Source organism: Pezoporus flaviventris, unplaced genomic scaffold, assembly GCF_033815535.1.
Source record: "Pezoporus flaviventris isolate CSIRO_AGI_PZ_B2104156 unplaced genomic scaffold, CSIRO_AGI_Pfla_v1 ptg000166l, whole genome shotgun sequence".
NCBI classification, from domain to species: Eukaryota; Metazoa; Chordata; class Aves; order Psittaciformes; family Psittacidae; genus Pezoporus; species Pezoporus flaviventris.
Window position 1 is genome coordinate 331,187 of NW_026892714.1, and position 20,967 is coordinate 352,153.

The following is a 20,967-nucleotide window of genomic DNA, read 5'->3' on the forward strand; positions in this document are numbered from 1 at the left end:
AGCCCCCCCCCCCCCCCCCAGACCACTTACTTACAGCATCATTTGAGAGTTCTGAAGGTTTTGAATGGCCTTTAGGTACCCTTGAGACCTGCCTGCTGATTGTGATGGGGATCACCATGTTGGCACACATACAGAGTGTGTTTTACCCACAACCATATTGTCTGATCTCAAGAGTTAAGCAGAGTCGGGTTTGGGCCTTGTCTAGGGTTAGATGATATAGGAGGACCAGGAGATTTTCGCCAAGGCTGGACAGTCATGAGTGGCAGGGTGTGTGGGATAGTATGGGCAAGTATCTAGGGCAGCGGGCCCCTCCAGTGCTTTGGAATTTCACCACTGAACAAGAACAAAACCCAGAAAAATTATTAAAACACTTAAATGAGGTGTGTTGTCATCCTGGCCATACCAGAGAGGGACAAATAATGGCAACATGCTGGGGCTTGGCCTACGCTTACAGAGCCCTGTTCAACACTATCCAGCACCTTCAAAAGGAAAAAAATTTCCCTGGATCTGATGGCAAAGCAACAGACAGTGCAGCTACTCCATCTCCAAGCACAGCAGCTACACCAGCCCCAGTGACAAGTACAGCAGCTACCCAAACTTCGACTGCAACAGACAGCACAACTAATCCAACTCCAAGCACAGCAGCTACACCAGAGGACCAATTTGTGCCAATATCGGTTGCTCCTGTACACAAGGGGAAAAGCAAAAAAAGAGTCAAGAAAGATGAAGCAAGATGAAGAAACAATGTACTCACCACTCGGGACAGTATCTGACCAGGAGATATTATTGTGTGAATCAGAGGAAGAAGAGGTGATGTCTCTACCCCGAACCTCAACCGAGCTACGGAATATGCAAAAAGATTTTACCTGTCAACCAGGGGAGCGCATCATCACCTGGTTGCTTCCATGCTGGGACAATGGGGACAATGGTCAAGAACTAGAAGGGAGGGAAGCCAAGCAGCTTGGATCACTTGCTAGAGAAGGGGGAATTGACAGAGCAATTGCAAGAGAGAAAAAGTCCCTCAGCCTTTGGAAGCATCTCTTGGAAGCTGTGAAAGAAAGGTTTCCATAAAAGGACGATGTTATGAGTCATTCAGCCAAGTGGATTACTCTAGAGAAAGGCATCCAGTCTCTGAGGGAATCATCCATTGTAGAGATGATCTATCACATCAAGACGAATAAGGGGGATATACCCATAGATCCAGATGAAGTAGAATGTACACAACCCATGTGGCAAAAACTTACACGGAATGCACTGTCATCATATTCCCATTCATTGGCAACAGTAACCTGGAATGACATAGCACCACCAACAGTGGGTGAAATGGTTCACAAACTCTGAGAGTTCGAAGGCAATCTCACCCCTTCCATTGTTTCAGCTGTGGAAAAACTGTCCCAGGACCTCAAACAATTGGGAGACGACCTATCCAATCTGTCCAGCTCCTCACGTATACCGACACAGGTCTCAGCTATTAACAAAAGGCATCCTACTTATCAAGAGAGAAGATATAGAATGTATACGCCATGGGCCACCCTATGGTTTTACCTGTGGGATCACAGAGAAAACACGAGACAGTGGGATGGAAAACCTACCTCAGCTCTGGAGGAACAGGTGCGTGAATTGAAGAGGAGAACAAAGGTCAAGGCTGATCATCCCATGAAAGCTGTGGCTTCAGTCTCTGGTGAGCAGGTTCCTAGATGGAGTGGAAGAGATGATTTTACTCCAGCTCCTGTGATAAAGACTAATCCCTGCGAACAAGACATAAGTGACCAATGTGATGACTATTAGAGGGGCCCTGCCTCCAGTCAGGTGAAGGCAGGGGACAATCTGATTTACTGGACTGTGTGGATCAGATGGCTTGGCACGCCAGTCCCACAGGAGTATAAGGCTCTAGTAGATACTGGTGCACAGTGTACCCTGATGCCATCAAACTGTCAAGGGGTAGAACCCATTTGGATTTCTGGAGTGACAGGAGGATCCCAAGAGCTGAGTGTACTGGAGACTGAAATCAGCCTGACAGGGAAGGAATGGCAAAAGCACCCTATTGTGACTGGTCCAGAGGCTCCATGCATCCTTGGCATAGACTACCTCAAGAGAGGGTACTTCAAAGACCCAAAAGGGTAACAATGGGCTTTTGGTATTGCTGCCTTGGAGAGAGAGGAAATTAAGCAGCTGTTCACCTTGCCTGGTCTCTCAGAGGATCCTTCTGTTGTGGGGTTGCTGAAGGTCGAAGAACAAGTGCCTATCATGACCACAACAGTGCAGTGGCGGCAATATCACACCAACTGAGACTGCCTGATTCCCATCCATAAGCTGATCCGTAGACTGGAGAACCAAGGAGTGAGCAGTAGGACCCGCTCACCCTTTAATAGCCCTGTATGGCCAGTGAGAAAGTCTAACAGAGAGTGGAGAATAACAGTAGACTATCGTGGCCTGAATGAAGTCACACCACCATTGAGTGCTGCCATACCAGACATGCTAGAACTTCAATATGAACTGGAGTCAAAGGCAGCCAAGTGGCATGCCACACTTGATATTGCCAATGCATTTTTCTCAATTCCTCTGTCAGCAGAGTGCAGGATGCAGTTCGCTTTTCTTGGAGGGGTGTCCAGTACACTTGGAACTGACTGCCCCGGGGGTGGAAACACAGCCTTACCATCTGCCATGGACTGATCCAGACTGCACTGGAACAGGGGCAACCTGCAGAGAATACCTGCAATACATTGATGACATTATTGTGAAGGGTGATACAGTGGAAGAAGTCTTTGAGAAAGGGAGGAAAATAATCCAAATCCTGCTGAAAGCCGGTTTTGCCATAAAATGGAGTAAGGTCAAGGGACCTGCACAGGAGATTCAATTTCTGGGAATTAAATGACAAGATAGATGTCGCCAGATCCCCACAGATGTGATCAAGAAGATAACAGCAATGTCTCCACCAATTAATAAGAAAGAAACACAAGCTTTCTTGGGCTTTGTGGGGTTCTGGAGAATGCACATCCCAAATTACAGTCTGATTGTAAGCCCTCTCTATCATGTAACCTGGAAGTATTATTTCAAATGGGGCCCTGAGCAACAACAAGCCTTTGAGCAAATTAAACGATAGTTCATGCAGTAGCTCTTGGACCAGTCTGGACCAGGCCAGAGGTAAAAAATGTGCTCTACACCACAGCTGGGGAGAATGGTCCTATCTGGAGCCTCTGTCAGAAAGCTCCAGGGGGAGACTCGAGGTCGACCCCTCGGCTTTTGGAGTCAGGGATACAGAGGATCTGAGTCTGGCTATACCCCAACTGAAAAAGAGATACTGGCAGCCTATGAAGGGATTTGAGCTGCTTCGGAAGTGATTGGTACTGAAGCACAGCTCCTCCTGGCACCCTGTCTGCCTGGGCTGGGCTGGATGTTCAAAGGCACCGTCTCCTCTACACATCATACAACCAATTCTACATGGAGCAAGTGGGATGCACAAATTGCACAACGAACTCGAATAGGAAATCCCAGTTGTCCAGGCATTCTAGAAGTCATCATGGACTGGCCAGAGGGCAAAGATTTTGGAATGTCACCAGAGGAGGAGGTGATGCGTGCTGAAGAGGCCTCACCATATAATAAACTGTCAGAAAGTGAAAAGCATTATGCCTTGTTTACCGATGGGTCCTGCCGTATTGTGGGAAAGCATCGGAAATGGAAGGCAGCTGTATAGAGTCCTTGACTGGCCTTGGACACTGCTGAATGAGAAAAGTGGCCAGTAATTTATACTGACTCATGGATGGTGGCAAATGCCCTGTGGGGGTGGTTGAAGCAATGGAAGCAGAGCAACTGGCAACACAGAAGTAAACCCACCTGGGCTGTTGCCCTGTGGCAAGATATCGCTGCCCAGGTACAGAATCTGGTGGTGAAGGTACGCCATATAGATGCACATGTACCTAAGAGTCAGGCCACTGAGGAACACCAGAATAACCAACAATTGGATAAAGCTGCTAAGATTGAAGTGCCTTAGATTGGCAACATAAGGATGAATTATTTTTGGCCTGGTGGGCCCATGACACTTCAGGCCATCGAGGAACACCAGAATAACCAACAATTGGATAAAGCTGCTAAGATTGAAGTGCCTTAGATTGGCAACATAAGGATGAATTATTTTTGGCCTGGTGGGCCCATGACACTTCAAGCCATCAGGGCAGAGATGCAACATATAAATGGGCTTATGATTGAGTGGTGGACTTAACAATGGACACTATTGCCCAGGTTATTCACGACTGTGAAACATGTGCTGCAATTAAGCAAGCTAAGCAGTTAAAGCCTCTTTGGTATGGAGGACAATGGCTGAAGTACAAATATGGGGAGGCCTGGCAGATTGACTATATCACACTCCCTCTGACCCGCCAAGGCAAGCGCAATGTGCTTACCGTGGTGGAAGCAACCACCGGATGGCTGGAAACATACGCTGTGCCCCACGCCACTGCCTAGAACACTATCCTGGGCCTTGAGAAATGGATTTTGTGGTGACACGGCACCCCAAGAGGAAATTGAGTCAGTGGGACTCATTTCCAGGACAACCTTATAGACACTTGGGCCAAAGAGCATGGCATTGAGTGGGTATATCACATCCCCTACCATGCACCAGCCTCTGGGAAAATGGAACGGTACAATGGGCTGTTAAAAACTACACTGAGAGCAATGGGTGGTGGGACTTTCAAACACTGGGATACACATTTACCCTAAGTTGCCTGGTTGGTCAAGAGAAGAGGATCTGACAACAGGGCTCAGTTTCTCATTGACCAACACCCCCAAGTCTTCTGCAGGGCTGCTCTGAATCGCTTCTCTGCCCAACCTGTAGCTGTACTTGGGATTGCCCTGACCCAAGTGATCACTGCAGCCTACTCTCTATTCACTTTTGGATATCCTGACACCACCAGCACTACAGAGCAAGTATTTGGATGGGGCTTTGTGCAACCTTGTCTAGTGGAAAGTGTTTCCCTGTGGCAGGGGTCTGGAACTGGATGAGCTTTAATGTCCCTACCAACCCATTTTATGAGGCTTGGCATCAGTTATTGTAATGTCACCTCCCTGTTATAAAAGACGCATTGTTCTATGTATTTAGGTATTAGGAAGAATTTTTTCCTTGTGAGGGGTTGGTGAGGCAGTGGCACTGGTTGCCTAGAGAAGTTGTGCCTGCCCCATCCCTGTAAGTGTTCAAGGCCAGGTTGGATGGGGCTTGGAGCAACCTGGTTTAATGGAACGTGTCTCTCCATGTGGCAGAGTGTTGGAATTAGATAAGCTTTAAGGTCCCTTCCAGCCCCAACCAGTCTGTGATTCTGTGACTGTAGGGCTATCAAACCCCTTTGCATTAGGGTGGCTCGATGTTATGCACTCAAGGCCTGGGACTGTGCTCTGAATAAATGCAGGGTGAGGGCACCCGTGTCCGGTGACAGGACGTGGGATGCTGAGGCAGCTACTCGCCCCCAGCCCGCCGCAGTGGTGGAGGGAGCCGTCAGGGCCGCCTCTCGCGCCTCGTAGCCGTGCGTTTCCCGCTGCCGCGGCGAGCTGCCGGGTGGGTTGACTGGCTACCCAGAGTGCAGCGGACAGGCGGCGGTCGGCACCGAGCTGCCGGCACTTTCCCGGCCCGCCGGCGCAGCGGGAGCCGGGCCCAGACTGCTGTGCGGCCCAGAATGCGAGTGTGAGATGCTTCTCTGGGCCCAGGCGGTGACGATCCTCGCGTGGATGCGACTTTGGAGCAGGCGCTTCGTCTTCCACAAACATTTCTATAGGACTTACTCGCTCTGTTGAGGAGATCGGCCCGGCCCTGCCCGGCCGCCTGCTACCCCTCGCCACCCTCCCCGCGCCGCGGAGCGGCTCTCCCAGAGACTGCGGACCCTGCCCGGGGGGCATGGAGGCCTTCGGCGGCGCCTCGCCGTTCAGCCCCGCGCTGGTGGGTCGCCTCCGCCAGGAGTACGAAAAGGTAAAGGCCAAGGAGGCCGGGCCGGGCCGCGGGAGGAGGGACGCGGCCAGGGCCCGGGACGTGCGGGAAGTGGGGGAGGGAAGGGATGAAGCGGCTTCCCCGGGCTGGGAGGAGGGAGGTAGGCGGCATTGGGGCCGTGGGCGGGTATGTGATGGCGCTGGCGTCACGGCTGGCGGATGAGGCGGGTCGTGGCCGTAGTCGGGCCAAGGTCAGGGGAACCCGGAGCGAACCCCTGGAATGGAATGGGCCCGGCTGGCGTCCCCCTGCCAGCCCGCCCCATGACCGCCTCCACGTGGAGAAGGGGCAGCGAGAGACGCCCGGCCCTTTAGCTGTTGGCGGCGGTGCCGAAATACCCTTTTGCAACGACGCATGCCTCTGCTTTGAAATGTAAAGAGACACCCGTATGTCGGCCTGACTCAGTCTCGAGGGAGGTGTGTTGCCTACTAGGGGCTCAGATCAGGGATGCTGCTGAGAGGCTGCCTGGTCTAGTAAGTTCCGCTGACACCCGTTTCTGGTGGTCCATGTGGGTGCTAGTGATATAGGTAGCAGTATCCTAGAGAACATTAAGAAGGACTACAGAGCCCTCGGAGAGATGGTTAGCGGCTCTGGAGCTCAGATAGTTTTTTCATCAATTCTCCAGCTTAAAGGGGAGGACCTTGAAAAGGCTAGGCGGATTTGCCAGGTTAATAAATAGAGCAGTGGTGCCATAGTCAAAGGTTTGGTTATTTAGAACATGGGACTCAATTTGGGAGGCCAGGTCTACTGGAAGGATGGTGGAGCTAGTCTAACAAAGGGGAAGAGCTGCTTTGGGAAGAAACTTGCCAGGCTGGTCAAGGCAGCTTTAAATTAGATGCGTTGGAGGAGGGGGGTATGGATCCATCTCAACACTCCCAGTTAATTGCCAGCACCTGCAATAAATGCTTGGAGCAACACAGAGGTATTTCAGCTACTCCAGCCAATGAGTCAGCTTTATTTAGAGCTCAACTCAGATGCCTCTATACAACCACCCATAGTATGGGGAATAAACAAGAGGAATTAGAGATGTGTGTACAGCTACAGGGATATGGTATCATTAGCATCACAGAAATGTGGTGGGATGGAAGGTTAAGGGCTCTTTAGAAAAGACAGGCCAGGCAGATGGAGAAGGGGAGTAGCTATTTATGTCAGTGATAGGCTGGAGAGTATGGAACTCTGTCTGGGGACAGGTGAACAGTCAACAGAATTTGTGGGTCAGGGTCAAAGGCAGAACAGCGATGGGGGACATAACTGTGGGGATCTGTTACAGACTGCCTGATAAGGAGGACTCTGTGGACAAAGCACTCTATAGACAGGTAGGAGCAGCCTCACGCTTGTAGGCCTTTGTCCTCATGGGGGACTTCAACCATACTGATATCTGTTGGAGGGACAGTATGGCCCAGCACAAGCAATCCAGGAGGCTCCTTGATTGTGTAGAAGACAACTTCCTCTTGCAAGTAATAGAGGAGCTGACAAGGAGAGGTGCCATGCTTGACCTTGTGCTCGTCAACAGGGAGAGGCTGGTGGGGAATATGACGTTCCAAGGAAGCCTTGGTTGCAGTGATCATGAGATGGTAGAGTTCGAGATCCTCAGGACAGTGAGAAGAGCATGCAGCAAGCTCACTGTCCTGGACTTCAAAAGAGCAGACTTTGGCCTCTTCAGGAACCTGCTCAGTAAGGTTCGATTTGGTAAAGCCCTAGAGGACAGGGGGCCCAAGACTGCTGGTTGATATTCAAGGATCACTTGCTACAAGCTCAGGAGTGTTGCTTCCCAACCAGAAGGAAGTGCAGCAGGAGGGCCAGGAGACCTCCTTACATACTGTCCTGGGTTTAGCAGTAGCAGTCAGTTTTTCTCCTTCTTAATAGCTGGTGCAGTGCTGTGTTTTGACTTTCGGCCTGGGAACAGAGCTGATAACACTGATGTTTACAGTGACCAAGGACTTTGTGAGTCTCATACTCTGCTAGGGAGGAAGGGAGGCCTGGTGGAAGCAGAGACAGGACACCTGACCCAAACTAGCCAAAGAAGTATTCCATACCACAGCACATCATGCCCGGGGAGGTAACTGGGAGTTACCTGCAAGGGCACTCTCTCTTCTCGGTTGGGCTTGTTTCAGGGGGTGATATTCTCTTCCCTTGTTATTTCTCTTATTATTATTATTGGTGGTAGCAGTAGTGATTTGTGTTATACCTTAGCTACTGGACTGTTCTTATCTTAACCCATGGGAGTTACATTCTTTCGATTCTCCTCCCCATCCCTCGGGGGGGGGGGGGGGGGGGGGAAGGAAAGAAAGACGGAGGGGAGTAGAAACTGTGTGGCTCACTGGGTTTAAACCACGACAGATGGATAAGCAGCTGCTGAGGAAACTTGGAAAAAAAGGAAGCTTATAAAAGGTGGAAGCGAGGATAGAGGCAGTCTGGGAAAAATACAGGGGTGTTGTCCAGGAAGCTAGGGACCAGGTTAGGAAAGCTAAGGCCCAGTTAGAATTAAATCTGGCAAGGGATGTGAAAGATAACAGGAAAGGCTTGTATAGGTATGTAGCAAACAAAAGACATACTAGGGACAACATGGGCCCCCTCCTGAAGCTGTCAGGAGAACTGGCTACCCTGGATCTGGAGAAGGCTGAGGTTCTCAATGACTTCTTTGCCTTGGTCTTCACTGGCAAATGCTTTGACCCCACCACCCAAGTTTTGGAAGGCAGTTGCAGGGACTGTGAGATTGAAGACCTTAGGCCCACTGTAGGAGAGGATCAGATTTGAGATCATCTTAAGAACCTGAATGTGCACAAGAACATGGAACTTAATGAAATCCATCCATGGGTCCTGAAGGAGCTGGTGAATGAAGTTGTTAAACCACTGTCCATCATATTTGAAAAATCATGGAAGTCAGGTAAAGTTCCCGACGACTGGAAAAAGGGAAATATAGTCCCCAGTTTCAAAAAGGGCAAAAATGGAAGACCCAGAGCACTACAGACCAGTCAGTCTCACCTCTGTGCCTGGCAGGATCATGGAGCAGATTCTCCTAGAAGGCATGCTAAGGCACATGAAAAACCAAAAGGTGCTTGGTGACAGCCAGCATGGCTTCACTAAGGGGAAATCCTTCCTGACCAATTTGGTGGCCTTCTATGATGGGGCTACAGAACTGATGGATACGGGCAAAGCAGTTGACATCATCTACCTGGACTTGTGCAAAGCGTTTGACACTGTCCTGCAGGACCTTCTTGTCTCTAAACTGGAGAGACATAAATTTGATGGACCACTCAGTGGATAAAGAACTGGCTGGATGGTCACACGCAGAGTTGTGGTCAATGGCTTGATGTCCAGCTGGAGACCCATAACAAGTGTTGTCCCTCAGGAGTCTGTGTTGGGATTGATCATGTTCAACATATTTGTTGGTGACATGGACATTGGGATTGAGTGTGCCTTCAGCAAATTTGCTGACAACACTGAGATATGTTATGTGGTTCAGTTGATAAGCTGGAGGGAAGCGATGTCATCCAGAGGGACCTTAACATGCTTGTAAGGTGGGCTGATGCCAGCCTCATGAATTTCAAACAAGCGAAGTGCAAGGTCCTCCACCTGGGTCAGGCAATCCCAGGCACAGCTGCAGGTTGGGTGGAGAAGAGATTCGGAGCAGCCCTGTGGAGGAGGACTTGGGGGTGTTGGTTGATGAGAAACTGAACATGAGCCTGCAATGTGCACTCTCAGCCTGGAAAACCAACTGTATCCTGGGCTGCATCAAAAGGAGCGTGACCAGCAGGTCGAAGGAGGTGATCCTGCTCATCTACTCTTCTCTTGCAAGACCCCACTTGGAGTGCTGTGTGCAGTTCTGGTGTCCTCAACACAAAAAGGACATGGAACTATTGGAACAAGTCCAGAGGAGTGCCATGAGGATGATCAGGGGACTGGAGCACCTCCCGTATGAAGGCAGGCTGAGAAAGCCAGAGAAGATAAGGCTGCATAGAGACCTTGTAGCATCCTTTCAGTATCTGAAGGGGGCCTACAAGGATTCTGGGGAGGGACTCTTCATTAGGGACTGTAGTGATAGGACAAGGGGAAGTTTAGATTGGATGTTAGGAGGAAGTTCTTTACTGTGAGGGTGGTGAGGCACTGGAACAGGTTGCTCAAGGAAGTTGTGAATGCTCCATTCCCTGGTAGTGTTCAAGGCCAGGTTGGATGGAGTCTTGAATGACATAGTTTAGTGTGAGGTCTTCCTTCCCATGGTAGGGGAGTTGGAACTAGATGATCTTGAGGTCCTTTCCATCCCTAATTATTCTATTATTTTATGCTAGGTAGGTGGCCGGAAGGTGGTGGAATCAGGGATTGCCCTGTGCCTGCTCTCTGGATGCTCCCCCTGACATAGTGTAGAGATTGTTACAGTCCATACATGTGCAGCGTGTGTGCTGGCATTCTCCCACACACATTTTTCATCCTCATTCCCCTTCTCCATGTTTTTGTCAGGCACAGGGCCGGTCATTCTTTGTAAAACATGGGCCTGCAGGTAGGCCCTGTGCAAGGCCTGGCTGGTGCTGCCAAACTGTTTATCTCCTGGGCTATCTTGAAGAGTAGATGAATCAAAAATTTATGTCTTGTCTTAAAATCATTGATTACATTTGAAGCAGGTTTGAAAGAGCCAAGCAGAAATGATTCCTGGAAGTTTGGAGGTTGGTTCCATGTGTGGCTGTAGTTCAAAACTCAAGATACCTTTTCTTTCAGATTGTGCTCATGATCTGAGGCAAGTGGGTCCTGCTAATTTAGCAAGCAGGATTTTGGGCTTTTATGTCCCAGCCTCGCAGTGAACTCTCTGTGGGTGCAGGAGGAACTCATGGGCATATTTAGTGCATCACTGGCACAAGTACATTTGCCCAGTCATCACACCTTTTAATTTTTCTGCTCATTTTTCTCATATGATTGAAATTTCTTAAAGCTGCTTCTAAGATGCATGCTAGAGCTCCTCAGCTATAACTGAGGACTTCAGTGTGTATTGCTTTGTCACATGCTGGTTTAGCTAAGAGTAAGAAAACAGAGTAACACATACATGATGTAAAAAATGTGCCTTGCCTGGAATACAGTGTGCAGGAATGTGTCATCTTTTGAACAGCTCATTCTTGTCATTGCTGTGATCTACATAACCACTGACCCTTGATATGGATGACCAGTAAGAGGATCTGCTCTGTGTCACCTGTTCTGCACAGGTAGTAACCTGTTATACCAGTAATTGGTGATCATAGAATAATTAGTCATCTGCTTGAGTTCCTTCAGTTAATGTTCAAGGTGGTAGAATCTGGTGAAGAATATTTTCCCTGGTGCATGTCATGGTTTAAGCCCAGCCAGTAACTCAGAACCATGCAGCTGATGATAAGGGAAATAACAAGGGAGAGAATCTGAAACTAAAAGAAGAAAAGAAAACAATAAACACAAGTGATGCACAATACAATTGCTCACCACCTGCTGACCCATACCCAGCCCCACCTGAGGAGTGATTTGGGCCTTCCAGGTAACTCTCCCCCCTTTCTATACTGGGCATGACATGCTGTGGTATGGAATACCACTTTGGTTACTTTGGGTGAGGTGTCCTGTCTTGCCTTCCTCCCGGCTTCCTGTGCCCCTCTGCACTGGCAAAGCGTGAGATTGAAAAGTTCGCATTCAGAGTAAGCATTACTTAGCAGCAACTAAAAATGTCAGTGTGTTATCAGCACCGTTATCAGACTGAAATCGAAAATACAGCACTGCACCACTTACTAAGAAGGAAAAAAAACAAACTTTTACAGCCGAGCCCAGAACAGTACATTAGTGTCAGACAGGCCTAATGTGTTGGTCATAACCACATAGAATTATTCCCAGTTCATGGTAACACCCCTCTGTAAGGAAATTTAAGACTCTTCTTCAACAGACCTGCTCCAGTGGAAAAGAGGCCCAGGAGACCATTAATTAAGCCTTTGTTAGGCTGATGTGCCACAATTATATTTTATCATAGGGAAACTTTTCATAATTTCTGCAAATTGGTTAATAAAAATTGAACACTTCAGTTTCAATGTGAAATTATACTAAAGACCTACATATCTTCATTAAAATGGAGTGTCATGATGAAGGTATAGTATACTTTCTCTGTATGCATTTGTTGTGGATTAAGTCCAGCCTGTAACTCACCCCCCCTCTTCCCCCCCACTCCTGGAGGGATGGGGAGGAGAATCAAAGAATGTAACTCGTGTGGGTTGAGGTAAGAACAGTCCAGTAACTAAGGTATAATGCAAAACTACTCCTACTACCACCAATAATGATAAGGGAAAAAACAAGGGGAGAGAATACAATTGCTCACCATGAATTGCTCAGATTCAGTGTGCTTTCCAGTGCAGTGTCTCCCAGGCTGTTGCACTTTTTCCAGCCTACATCCAAGGTAACAGGCTCTAGAGAGACCCTGGGTATGAGACAGCAGCAGGGTAGGACTTCAGTTTGCACAGTACCGCTTGAGAAAAGTGTCTGAAGCTTGGTTTGACATGTTCCTTTTTAAAAGGACCCGCCTGAAGCTTCATTTGCCATATTCCTTTTTCATAGAATAGAATCGTTAGGGTTGGAAAGGACCTTAAGATCATCTAGTTCCACCCCCCTGCCGTGGGCAGGGACACCCTACGCTAAATCATATCACCCAAGGCCTCATCCAACCTGGCCTTGAACACTGCCAGGGATGGAGCATTCACAACCTCCCTGGGCAACCTATTCCAGTGGAATCCTTCTGTACCTGGACAGTTACTTCTTCAGAAACTTGTGGTGACATCCACTCCACCCCATCCAGTGCTTCGTTTGTAATAGTGGGTTCCAGTAATGTTTTCTCATGTGCCGCTTTCAAGTAAAAGGGATAATTCAGTCATTTTTTAGAACCTTTCAGTGTAATACTTACTGTTCCTCTGGTGTTAATTGATCATCACTTTTATTTTTTATAGTCAATATTTGTCTATGTTCTTATTACTGTGAATTAAGTACCCACTGGTATTATATAGTGTCAAAAATTGTGAAATGAATTATCAGATCTTAATTTTTTAAAATGGCAATTAAAGTAAAAACTATTCACAAAAGAGTTTAAAGACTGTTGCCTTTATTCTGGAGTGGGCAAGCCTGTATGTGTCCTGCCTCACTGGTAACTAAACTGTGTAGATGAGATTATATCAACAAAATTTAAATATTATTGAAGTGTCCTGTTCCTACTACAGATTCTGTGAGTAGATGCAGTGACTAGGGTACTGTTTGGGAATTGTCTTCAGTGTCTCCAATATCTTTGCAAGTCTCCACTCTGGAAATCCTGTTCATAATCTTTCTTTTCAGGTTGATTTGGATACCCCGTGTATTCCTTTCCTCCTTTGATCTTGTGAAATTGTATTTGGTTTTAATCTGGAGCTCCAGTCTTGCAGATGGATGTGCTAGCTCAGAGCTTGCTGTCTTGAGGCCCTCAGAGCAGCAATTACACTGAGACTTAATGGTTTTGTAGTGGGGTGTTAGGACACAGGGCTGCACTGTGCATTTGCTGGTTTTGGGGTTCCTCTTGTTTGTTTGCATAGGCTGCCACTTCACTGTTATAAAAAGGGTGAACCCCTCTACCACTTTTGTACTAAAGCTTGTGATCAGCCTGCTGGGGGTAAGAGGAATCCAGTAACACATACAAAATGGTCGTGTCAGATGCCAGCACAAATGTGGTGGGGGAGATGCAGAGCCAATGATAGGTGAAATTGTGCTGGCCCTTTGAACTACGGCCATGCTCGTCCCAAGTTAGAGCAGTTGTGAGCAGCAGCCTCAGTCCCTTGTTCAAAAATTTCCTTTATGATCATGTGAGTTATGTGGGAAGGATATCTTCTTTTTTTTTTTCATGACTGCTTGTTTTTGTCTTTTAGCAATTTTAGGGTGGCACATCTGTGATGCTATCAGTGACCTGGGTTGGGATCTAGCTTAAACCCAAACTTTGTTGTTGACTTTTTTGCTTTTTTTTCTTCCTAGATTATTTTTCAGCCACCGTGGTTCCCTGATCTGGTTGACTGTGCAGCATCACAGATGTTTGTCAACAGATTATGTCAGGGTTGGAAGGGTAAGATGGTGGAGCTGAGTAGTTGGAGACAGGGAGGGATGAGTTTACTCAGGATTGAGGCTGAATGTTGAACCACAGCCCAAAGGTATGCCTGCGAGGCAGGTGCTACAGCTCATGGCAATTTTAAGCTAGTTAACTCAGGTATTGCTAGCAGCATAGTCATTGCACTGTAGGCTACATAAAAGTTTGCAAAACCTGCTGGAGATGTTTGGTGAGTTAGATCATGGGAGTTCTATGCTTATATTGGTCTGCTGTTGTCTTGGTACCTGAGCTAGCTCGGATATGGTACAGCCATATGAAGGCATTTGCCTGAAGTAAGTTAAAATACTAAGGTACAAGTTCCTTAGCTCTGTCTCAAGATAGAGTTACATGACATGGATACTGACTTGCTACCAGTGAAAGATGAGACTTTGCTCTAGTTTGTTGCTCTCTTGCACCAGTTCTCTTGGTTCAGAGGTAATTAAACTTGCCCTCATAGTGGAAAACATCCTGCTGCCTTTGAGGTTTTTGCTGAGTTCATGAGTTGAAATGACTCCCAAATGGGACTGACAAACAGCAAAATACCCCAAAGGTGTTGGGAGCTCATGGTTGGATGTGAGGAGGAAGGGTGCTGGCTCGTGTGAGGTGACCCTGCCTGCCTGGCTGTCCCATGCTTACCTGTGCCATGCTTACTACAGGGTAATTCCAATTCATGTGTTATGTCACCTATAACAGTGGTCACAATGTAAAATAGTCCAGACGGCAGAGTTCCCAGTGGCAAAGAAGAGATGTTTACTGTCCGCTTTATAATGTTTTGATATTTCAAGTAGAATTTTTAAGCTCCCAAAAATAATTTTTTCAGAACTTAGATTTTATTTACTGATAAATAATAATAATGTACTACATTTTCTGCAAAACTGAGACCCACTTTTGTGTACACAATTAATATAAAAATAGATCTTCACTTGTTTTCTTGTAGAGAAAGGTAAAAATTGTGATTATATATTTAAATTAGATTTTTTCCTTTAGAAAGAAATGTTTGCCATGATTCAAATTTCTTTCATTCTCTCTTTTCCTTCAGTATTCTTCCCTTTCTTCAAAAGGCAAGTTTCCACCCAAAGGGGGATTTATGTTAATAGTTTATTGAAATGTAGTGTTTTTGAGTAATATGATCTAATAAATGCTTTCTTCCTTTTCCATTAGATCATACAGTGTGCCAAGAGACTGAAGAACTTTTAATAGTTTTATTTAATTTTTTGTTTGAAAATGAGGGTCTAGGAAAAGCAGTTGTGCAAATGTTAATTCTTTCTCCATCAGCGATTGCTATTTTTTAGGCAAGTACTGTGTTGCTTCCTAGAGGAAAAAATGAAAATTCATTTTAAATGTTTATTTTGCATGTGGCTTGTTACATCCTTGTTACCAAGAAATGATTAAATGTTTGATCACCTATTAGTGTTCTTCTGTAATGTAAAGTCGTATTGTGAACTAATTATTTTGTCGGTAAACTTTTAGGGTTTGGGGGTATGATAGAGAAATCTCATGCATGAGTTGTGTGGCAGAGCAGGTTTTGATGCTACAAACATTTACAGATGGAGGCAGCTTATGTGCGTGTATCAACTGCGGTAAATACTTGGATGTAGAAGGTTAAGCAGTTAAAACTGTGCAGAGTCATAGTCATCTGAATGGGGTCAGTAGTGGAAATGATCTTGGATTTATCATGAGCCTTGAAAGCATGGATCTGCATTTCAGAAAAGCAGCATCCACTTCCACTGTAGTTTGTTGGAGGTTCTGAACAACAGAACCAAGGTTGATACTGAGATATTTATACAGCCCAAATGTCAGGGACAGTCTCCTGAAGGCAAGTCATTGGGTTTAGATGTTATTAGGCCCTTACCTAATTACCACCTCATTACTTGCTCTGCTTCCACAAAAAGTATTCCATACTGTCATTTTCCCTAAGTAACTGGAAATATGATTGAAAGGGATATTTAACGTGAGACTAATTCAAGATTAAATAGTCACAAATTATATTATTGCTACATGTAAACAAATTATTTGCATATCTGATTTTATTCAGATTACTTTTCAAGTGGTAAATAATGATTTATCACTTATATAGGGCTCTTATGTCTTTAGAGTGATTTTCTCACATGAATTAATCATCATTAAACACTCTGAAGTGGGTAGGTTAATAATATTATCCCCATTTTGCAGATGAAGAAATGTAGGCTGAGAGGTGGTGATTTGCTCAAGGCCATCTAGAAGAAATAGAATCACAGCTGGGATTAAATCTGTGTCCCTAGCTTCTGATTTCAGAGGACTAGCCAGATTGTGAGCCACAGTTTTGAAGCAAAATACTCAAGTACGCATGTAGAAACAGCACACATCTACTTGGCCTCTCAGATGCCTGAGTTGCAGATAGTTTAAATGGAAACTTTGCTTTTGTGCCATGCTGCATATTTCCACATTGATAACCCCAAGTGTGGAAATAGCCTTTTGTTCGTTCAGGAACTCTTCCTAAACTGATAGGGCATTTTTATTTCCATCATTCTTGTTGAAATTTACTTTCATCTTAAATAACAGTTTCTAATTCTTTAGACTTGAACATTACTGTGACTTGGATGCAGAAGGTTTAGCATTGGGACCTAAAACTGTCTACAGATGATACCACTACCAGCTCTGTTGCTTACAGTTTTTCACAAACTGAAACAAATACAATTCTGGCTTGGCAGCTTGCCTTATTGCTGTTAAGAACAGGTGAGAGAGAAAATTACCCTCTCTGTGCTAAACCCAAACTTGTAGGCAGTGCCTAGCTGAGGAGTAGACACATTAGCAATTCACGCATTCCACCTTGAAGAACTACCTAATTAAATCCAAATAGTCTTGGACTGGAGAGGAGAGCAGAACTATTTGTGCACCGCCTTGGTAATTAGAAGCACTAAGGAGAATTCTATTCAGCTGTTAGGAATGGGAGCATATGCAGAAACAACAGGCTTCTCATCCTAGCCCAGTTCCAGTGTTAGTGGTTAAGTTACTCAGCCTGCAAAATCAGTGTAGCAATTTACCAAAGTGCTCTAAACTTTAATTCATGGGTAAGTTTTTGAGCTCTTCAGATGGAAGATTCTGGAGAAGGTGGGCTATAAATAGATAGATTGGGAAGAGAGAAAAGTGTTGGACACAAAAGGAATTTCCTGCCTTCAGACAGCTAATGAAGTCTTTGGTTGAACAGTTGTTCTGCTAACAGGCAGGGTACGCCACAAAACGACCACATGCTACCTGTACAGTTTATTAAACAAGCACACTAAAGTGATCAGGCACACTAAAGCGATCAGGCACACTAAAGCAAACAAGTACACTAATTTGAATCAGGTATATATCTCATATATATAGTAAATAAGTATAATAAAGCAAATTAGATATATATATAAGTAAAGTATAGAGGAAAATTAGCACTGCATCAGATCATAACTGCATAGAGAGAACAGAGATTAAGAAGAAGTACATCACCAGATACCACTGAATCATCATCCAGGCCGAAGCCCCATTGCAGCCAGTGCCAGGAGTCTCAGGTAACTGGAAAAATTCCTATGCAGTTCATCCACCCATAGGTGAGGCTTCTCTCATGGCCACAAGAGGGTCCCGCTTTTATACGTTTATCAAAACAACCAGCTTTATGCCAGATCTCTGTTTACTCATGGGACCATGTAGTTTCTCATGATCTCTCTCACCGTTGTCCACTCTGAGAGCGTTGGCCAGGTGCCCTAGTGTGGCCAAGTATGAAGGCCATAGAACAGCTGCACACCTATGTTTTCCTGTCTCTTTCTGACAAATAATCACAATGAACATAAACATATATATTCTCCTGAATACACTTTGACAAAATCTGTACTTTTATATGTCTCTCAGTCATGAGAGGGAATTAACTCTCAGCTATATTCCCATCCATTACAATGGTACAAGTTGTTTGGGAATGATTTCTAGTGACTACCCTGCAAGCTGCACTGGGTTCAAATTGGCATGGTGGAACCTGGGGACACCTGGGAGATGATTGTAGGTCTAAGGCTGAATCTTCTGCTCTGCTGTGACTCTGTTTGTGAAACCTGGAAACAAGAAATTCCCTGAAAGCAGCAACGTGTGCTTCCCTTTAAATAGCTCAGCCTAGTAGTAATGAGAGCTAACCAATGTGTACTTGCCTGCTTTATCACTTTTTTAATCCAGAAGGAATTATGCTTTGGGTTATAGGTGCACAGAGGTGTGCTCTCACAGGGCCGTCCTACAGTATGCCTCTGTCTGGTTAGGGGCTTATGATGCACTAAATTTTATCAAGTTGCTTTTTGAAGGAAGGAAGGTGACCTGGGTTCAGCTGTAATAGTTATTTTCTCCTTCCTAGTATCACAGTATGCTAGAGATTGGAAGGGACCTCAAAAGATCATCTAGTCCAATCCCCCTGCCGGAGCAGGAACACCTAGATAATGTTACACAGGAATGTGTCCAGGCGAGTTTTGAATGTCTCCAGGGAAGGAGACTCCACAACCTCCCTGGGCAGCCTGTTCCAGTGTTCCGTCACCCTCACTGAGAAGAAGTTTCTTCTCAAGTTTAAGTGGAACCTCTTGTGTTCCAGTTTGTATCCATTACCCCTTGTCCTGTCATTGTTTGCCACTGAGTAGAGCCTGGCTCCATCCTCGTGACACTCCCCCTTTATATATTTATATACACTAATAAGGTCACCCCTCAGTCTCCTCTTCTCTAAACTATAGAGACCCAGCTCCCTCAGTCTTGCCTCATAAGGGAGATGCTCCACTCCCTTAATCATCTTCGTTGCCCTGCGCTGGACTCTCTCCAGCAGGTCCCTGTCCTTCTTGAACTGAGGGGCCCAGAACTGGACACAATATTCCAGATGCGGTCTCACCAGTACCTGGTGCAGTTGCTGAGTTTTTTACTTTAGTCTGAGAACAGTGCTGATAGCACACTAAAGTTTTAGTTGTTGCTGGGTAATGCTTGCCCCGATCAAGGACTTTCCAGTCTCTCATACTCTGCCAGTAAGGAGGGGCATGGGAAGCTGGGATAAAGGCAAGACAGGAGACCTGACCCAAACTAGCCAAAGGGGTATTTCATACCACAGTACATCATGCCCAGTATAGAAACTGGGGAGAGTTACCTGGAAGGCCCAGATCGCTCCTCAGGTTGGGCTGGGTATTGGTTGGCGGGTGGTAAGCAATTGTATTCTCTTCCCTTGTTATTTCCCTTCTCATTATTATTATTGGTGGCAGTAGTTATAGTTTTGTATTATACTTTAGTTACTGGACTGTTCTTATCTCAGCCCATGGGATTTACATTCTTTCGATTCTCTTCCCCATCCCTCTGGGAGCAGGGGGAGGAGGAGTGAGCGAACAGCTGCATGGTTCTGAGTTACCGGCTGGGCTTAAACCACGGCACACACCTTACTTGCAGCTGGTATTTGCTGTTTTAGTGTTTATCGTCTTCAGGGCCTGGGCTAAGGTTCTTGTTTTTCTGTACTTCATGGTAATGACTTGTGATACGATAGAATCATTGGTCATGAAACTGGGCTGGTAAGCATTCTCAGTGTGGCCATTACCTCTAGACTGTGGGAGGCATATAATGGGAATTTTGAACAGTTATACTTTTTTTTTTTCCCCTTCCCTCACTTCCCTCAGAGGGTCAACCTATGAAGGAGACATTCCCTCACACCCTCTGCTTCCCCACCAGGCTATTTGCATCTGCATTTGAGAATTCTAAAGGTTTTTGAATATTCTTTGAATACCCTTGAAACCTGCCTGCTGCTTTTGCTGGGAATCTACATGTTGCCACAAATACCATATGTGCTTTACCCACAGCCATACCACCTTGAGAATGCCCGATCTTGTCTGATCTCAAAGCTAAGCAGGGATGGGTTCACGTCTTGTCTAAGGTTAAACAACTATTTAAGAATACCACCAAGAGATCTTCCCCGAGGCTGGACAGTCATGAGTGGCAGAGTGTGTGGGATTGTATAGGCAAGCACCTGGGCCAGTGGACCCCTTCAGTGCTTTGGAACTTCACTCCTGAACAAGTGCGAAATCTGGAAAAAATAGCAGAACACTTAGACAAGGTGTGCTGTCATCCTGGCAATACCAGAGAGGGACAAATCATGGCAATGTGCTGGGGCTTGGCCTACGCCTACAGAGCCCTGCTCTGTAAGGAGCAGGAGAAAAATGTCTCTGGATCTGATGGCAAAGCAACAGACAAAGCAGCTACTCAAACCCCAAGCACAGCAGATACCCCAACCCCAGCAACAAGCACAGCTGCTACTCAAACAATGACAACAACAAGACAATGCAACTCCTCAGACTCCAAGCACAGGAGCTACCCCAACCCCAGCAACAAGCACATCATCTACTCAAACCCTGACAGCAGACACTGCAGCCACTCCAACCCCAGTAGAACACACTGCACCTGAATCAAATCAGTTGCCCCTATAAGCAAAGGAAAAGCAAACAAAAGGCACAAAACCAACTTGTGTAGTGAACAAAGATAAAGTTCTAATGCATGAACTAGAAGAGGTGACATCTGAATGAGACAAATTAGTACAGGAATGAGAAGAGGAAGAGGTGATTTCTAAGACCTTCACTGAGCTGCAGAATGTACAAAAAGATTTTAGCTCTCTTCAAGGGGAGCACATTATAGAATAGTTAGGGTTGGAAAGGTCCTTAAGATCATCTAGTTCCAGCCCCCCTGCCATGGGCAGGGACACCTCACACAAAACCATGTTACCCAAGGTTCTGTCCAACCTGGCCTTGAACACCGCCAGGATGGAGCATTCACAGCTTCCCTGGGCAACCTATTGCAGTGCCTCACCACCCTTACAGTAAAGAACTTCTTCCTTATATCCAGTCTAAACTTCCCCTGTGTCCTGGGTTCAGCAGTAGCAGTCATTTTTCTCCTTAGTAGC

At 46.1% G+C, this 20,967-nt stretch overlaps 1 protein-coding gene across 1 annotated transcript in view; it reads left to right on the top strand.

Moving 5' to 3' along the window:
* Nucleotides 1-4,033: 4,033 nt before the first annotated feature.
* Nucleotides 4,034-20,967, top strand: part of LOC133283352 (unconventional prefoldin RPB5 interactor-like) — a 64,938-nt gene continuing 48,004 nt past the window's right edge. Inside the window, exons 1-3 of the mRNA XM_061480043.1 lie at nucleotides 4,034-4,099; nucleotides 5,512-5,697; nucleotides 5,763-5,953. Of these exons, the coding sequence (XP_061336027.1) occupies nucleotides 4,034-4,099; nucleotides 5,512-5,697; nucleotides 5,763-5,953 (443 nt within the window). The remainder of the gene's footprint in view (nucleotides 4,100-5,511; nucleotides 5,698-5,762; nucleotides 5,954-20,967) is intronic.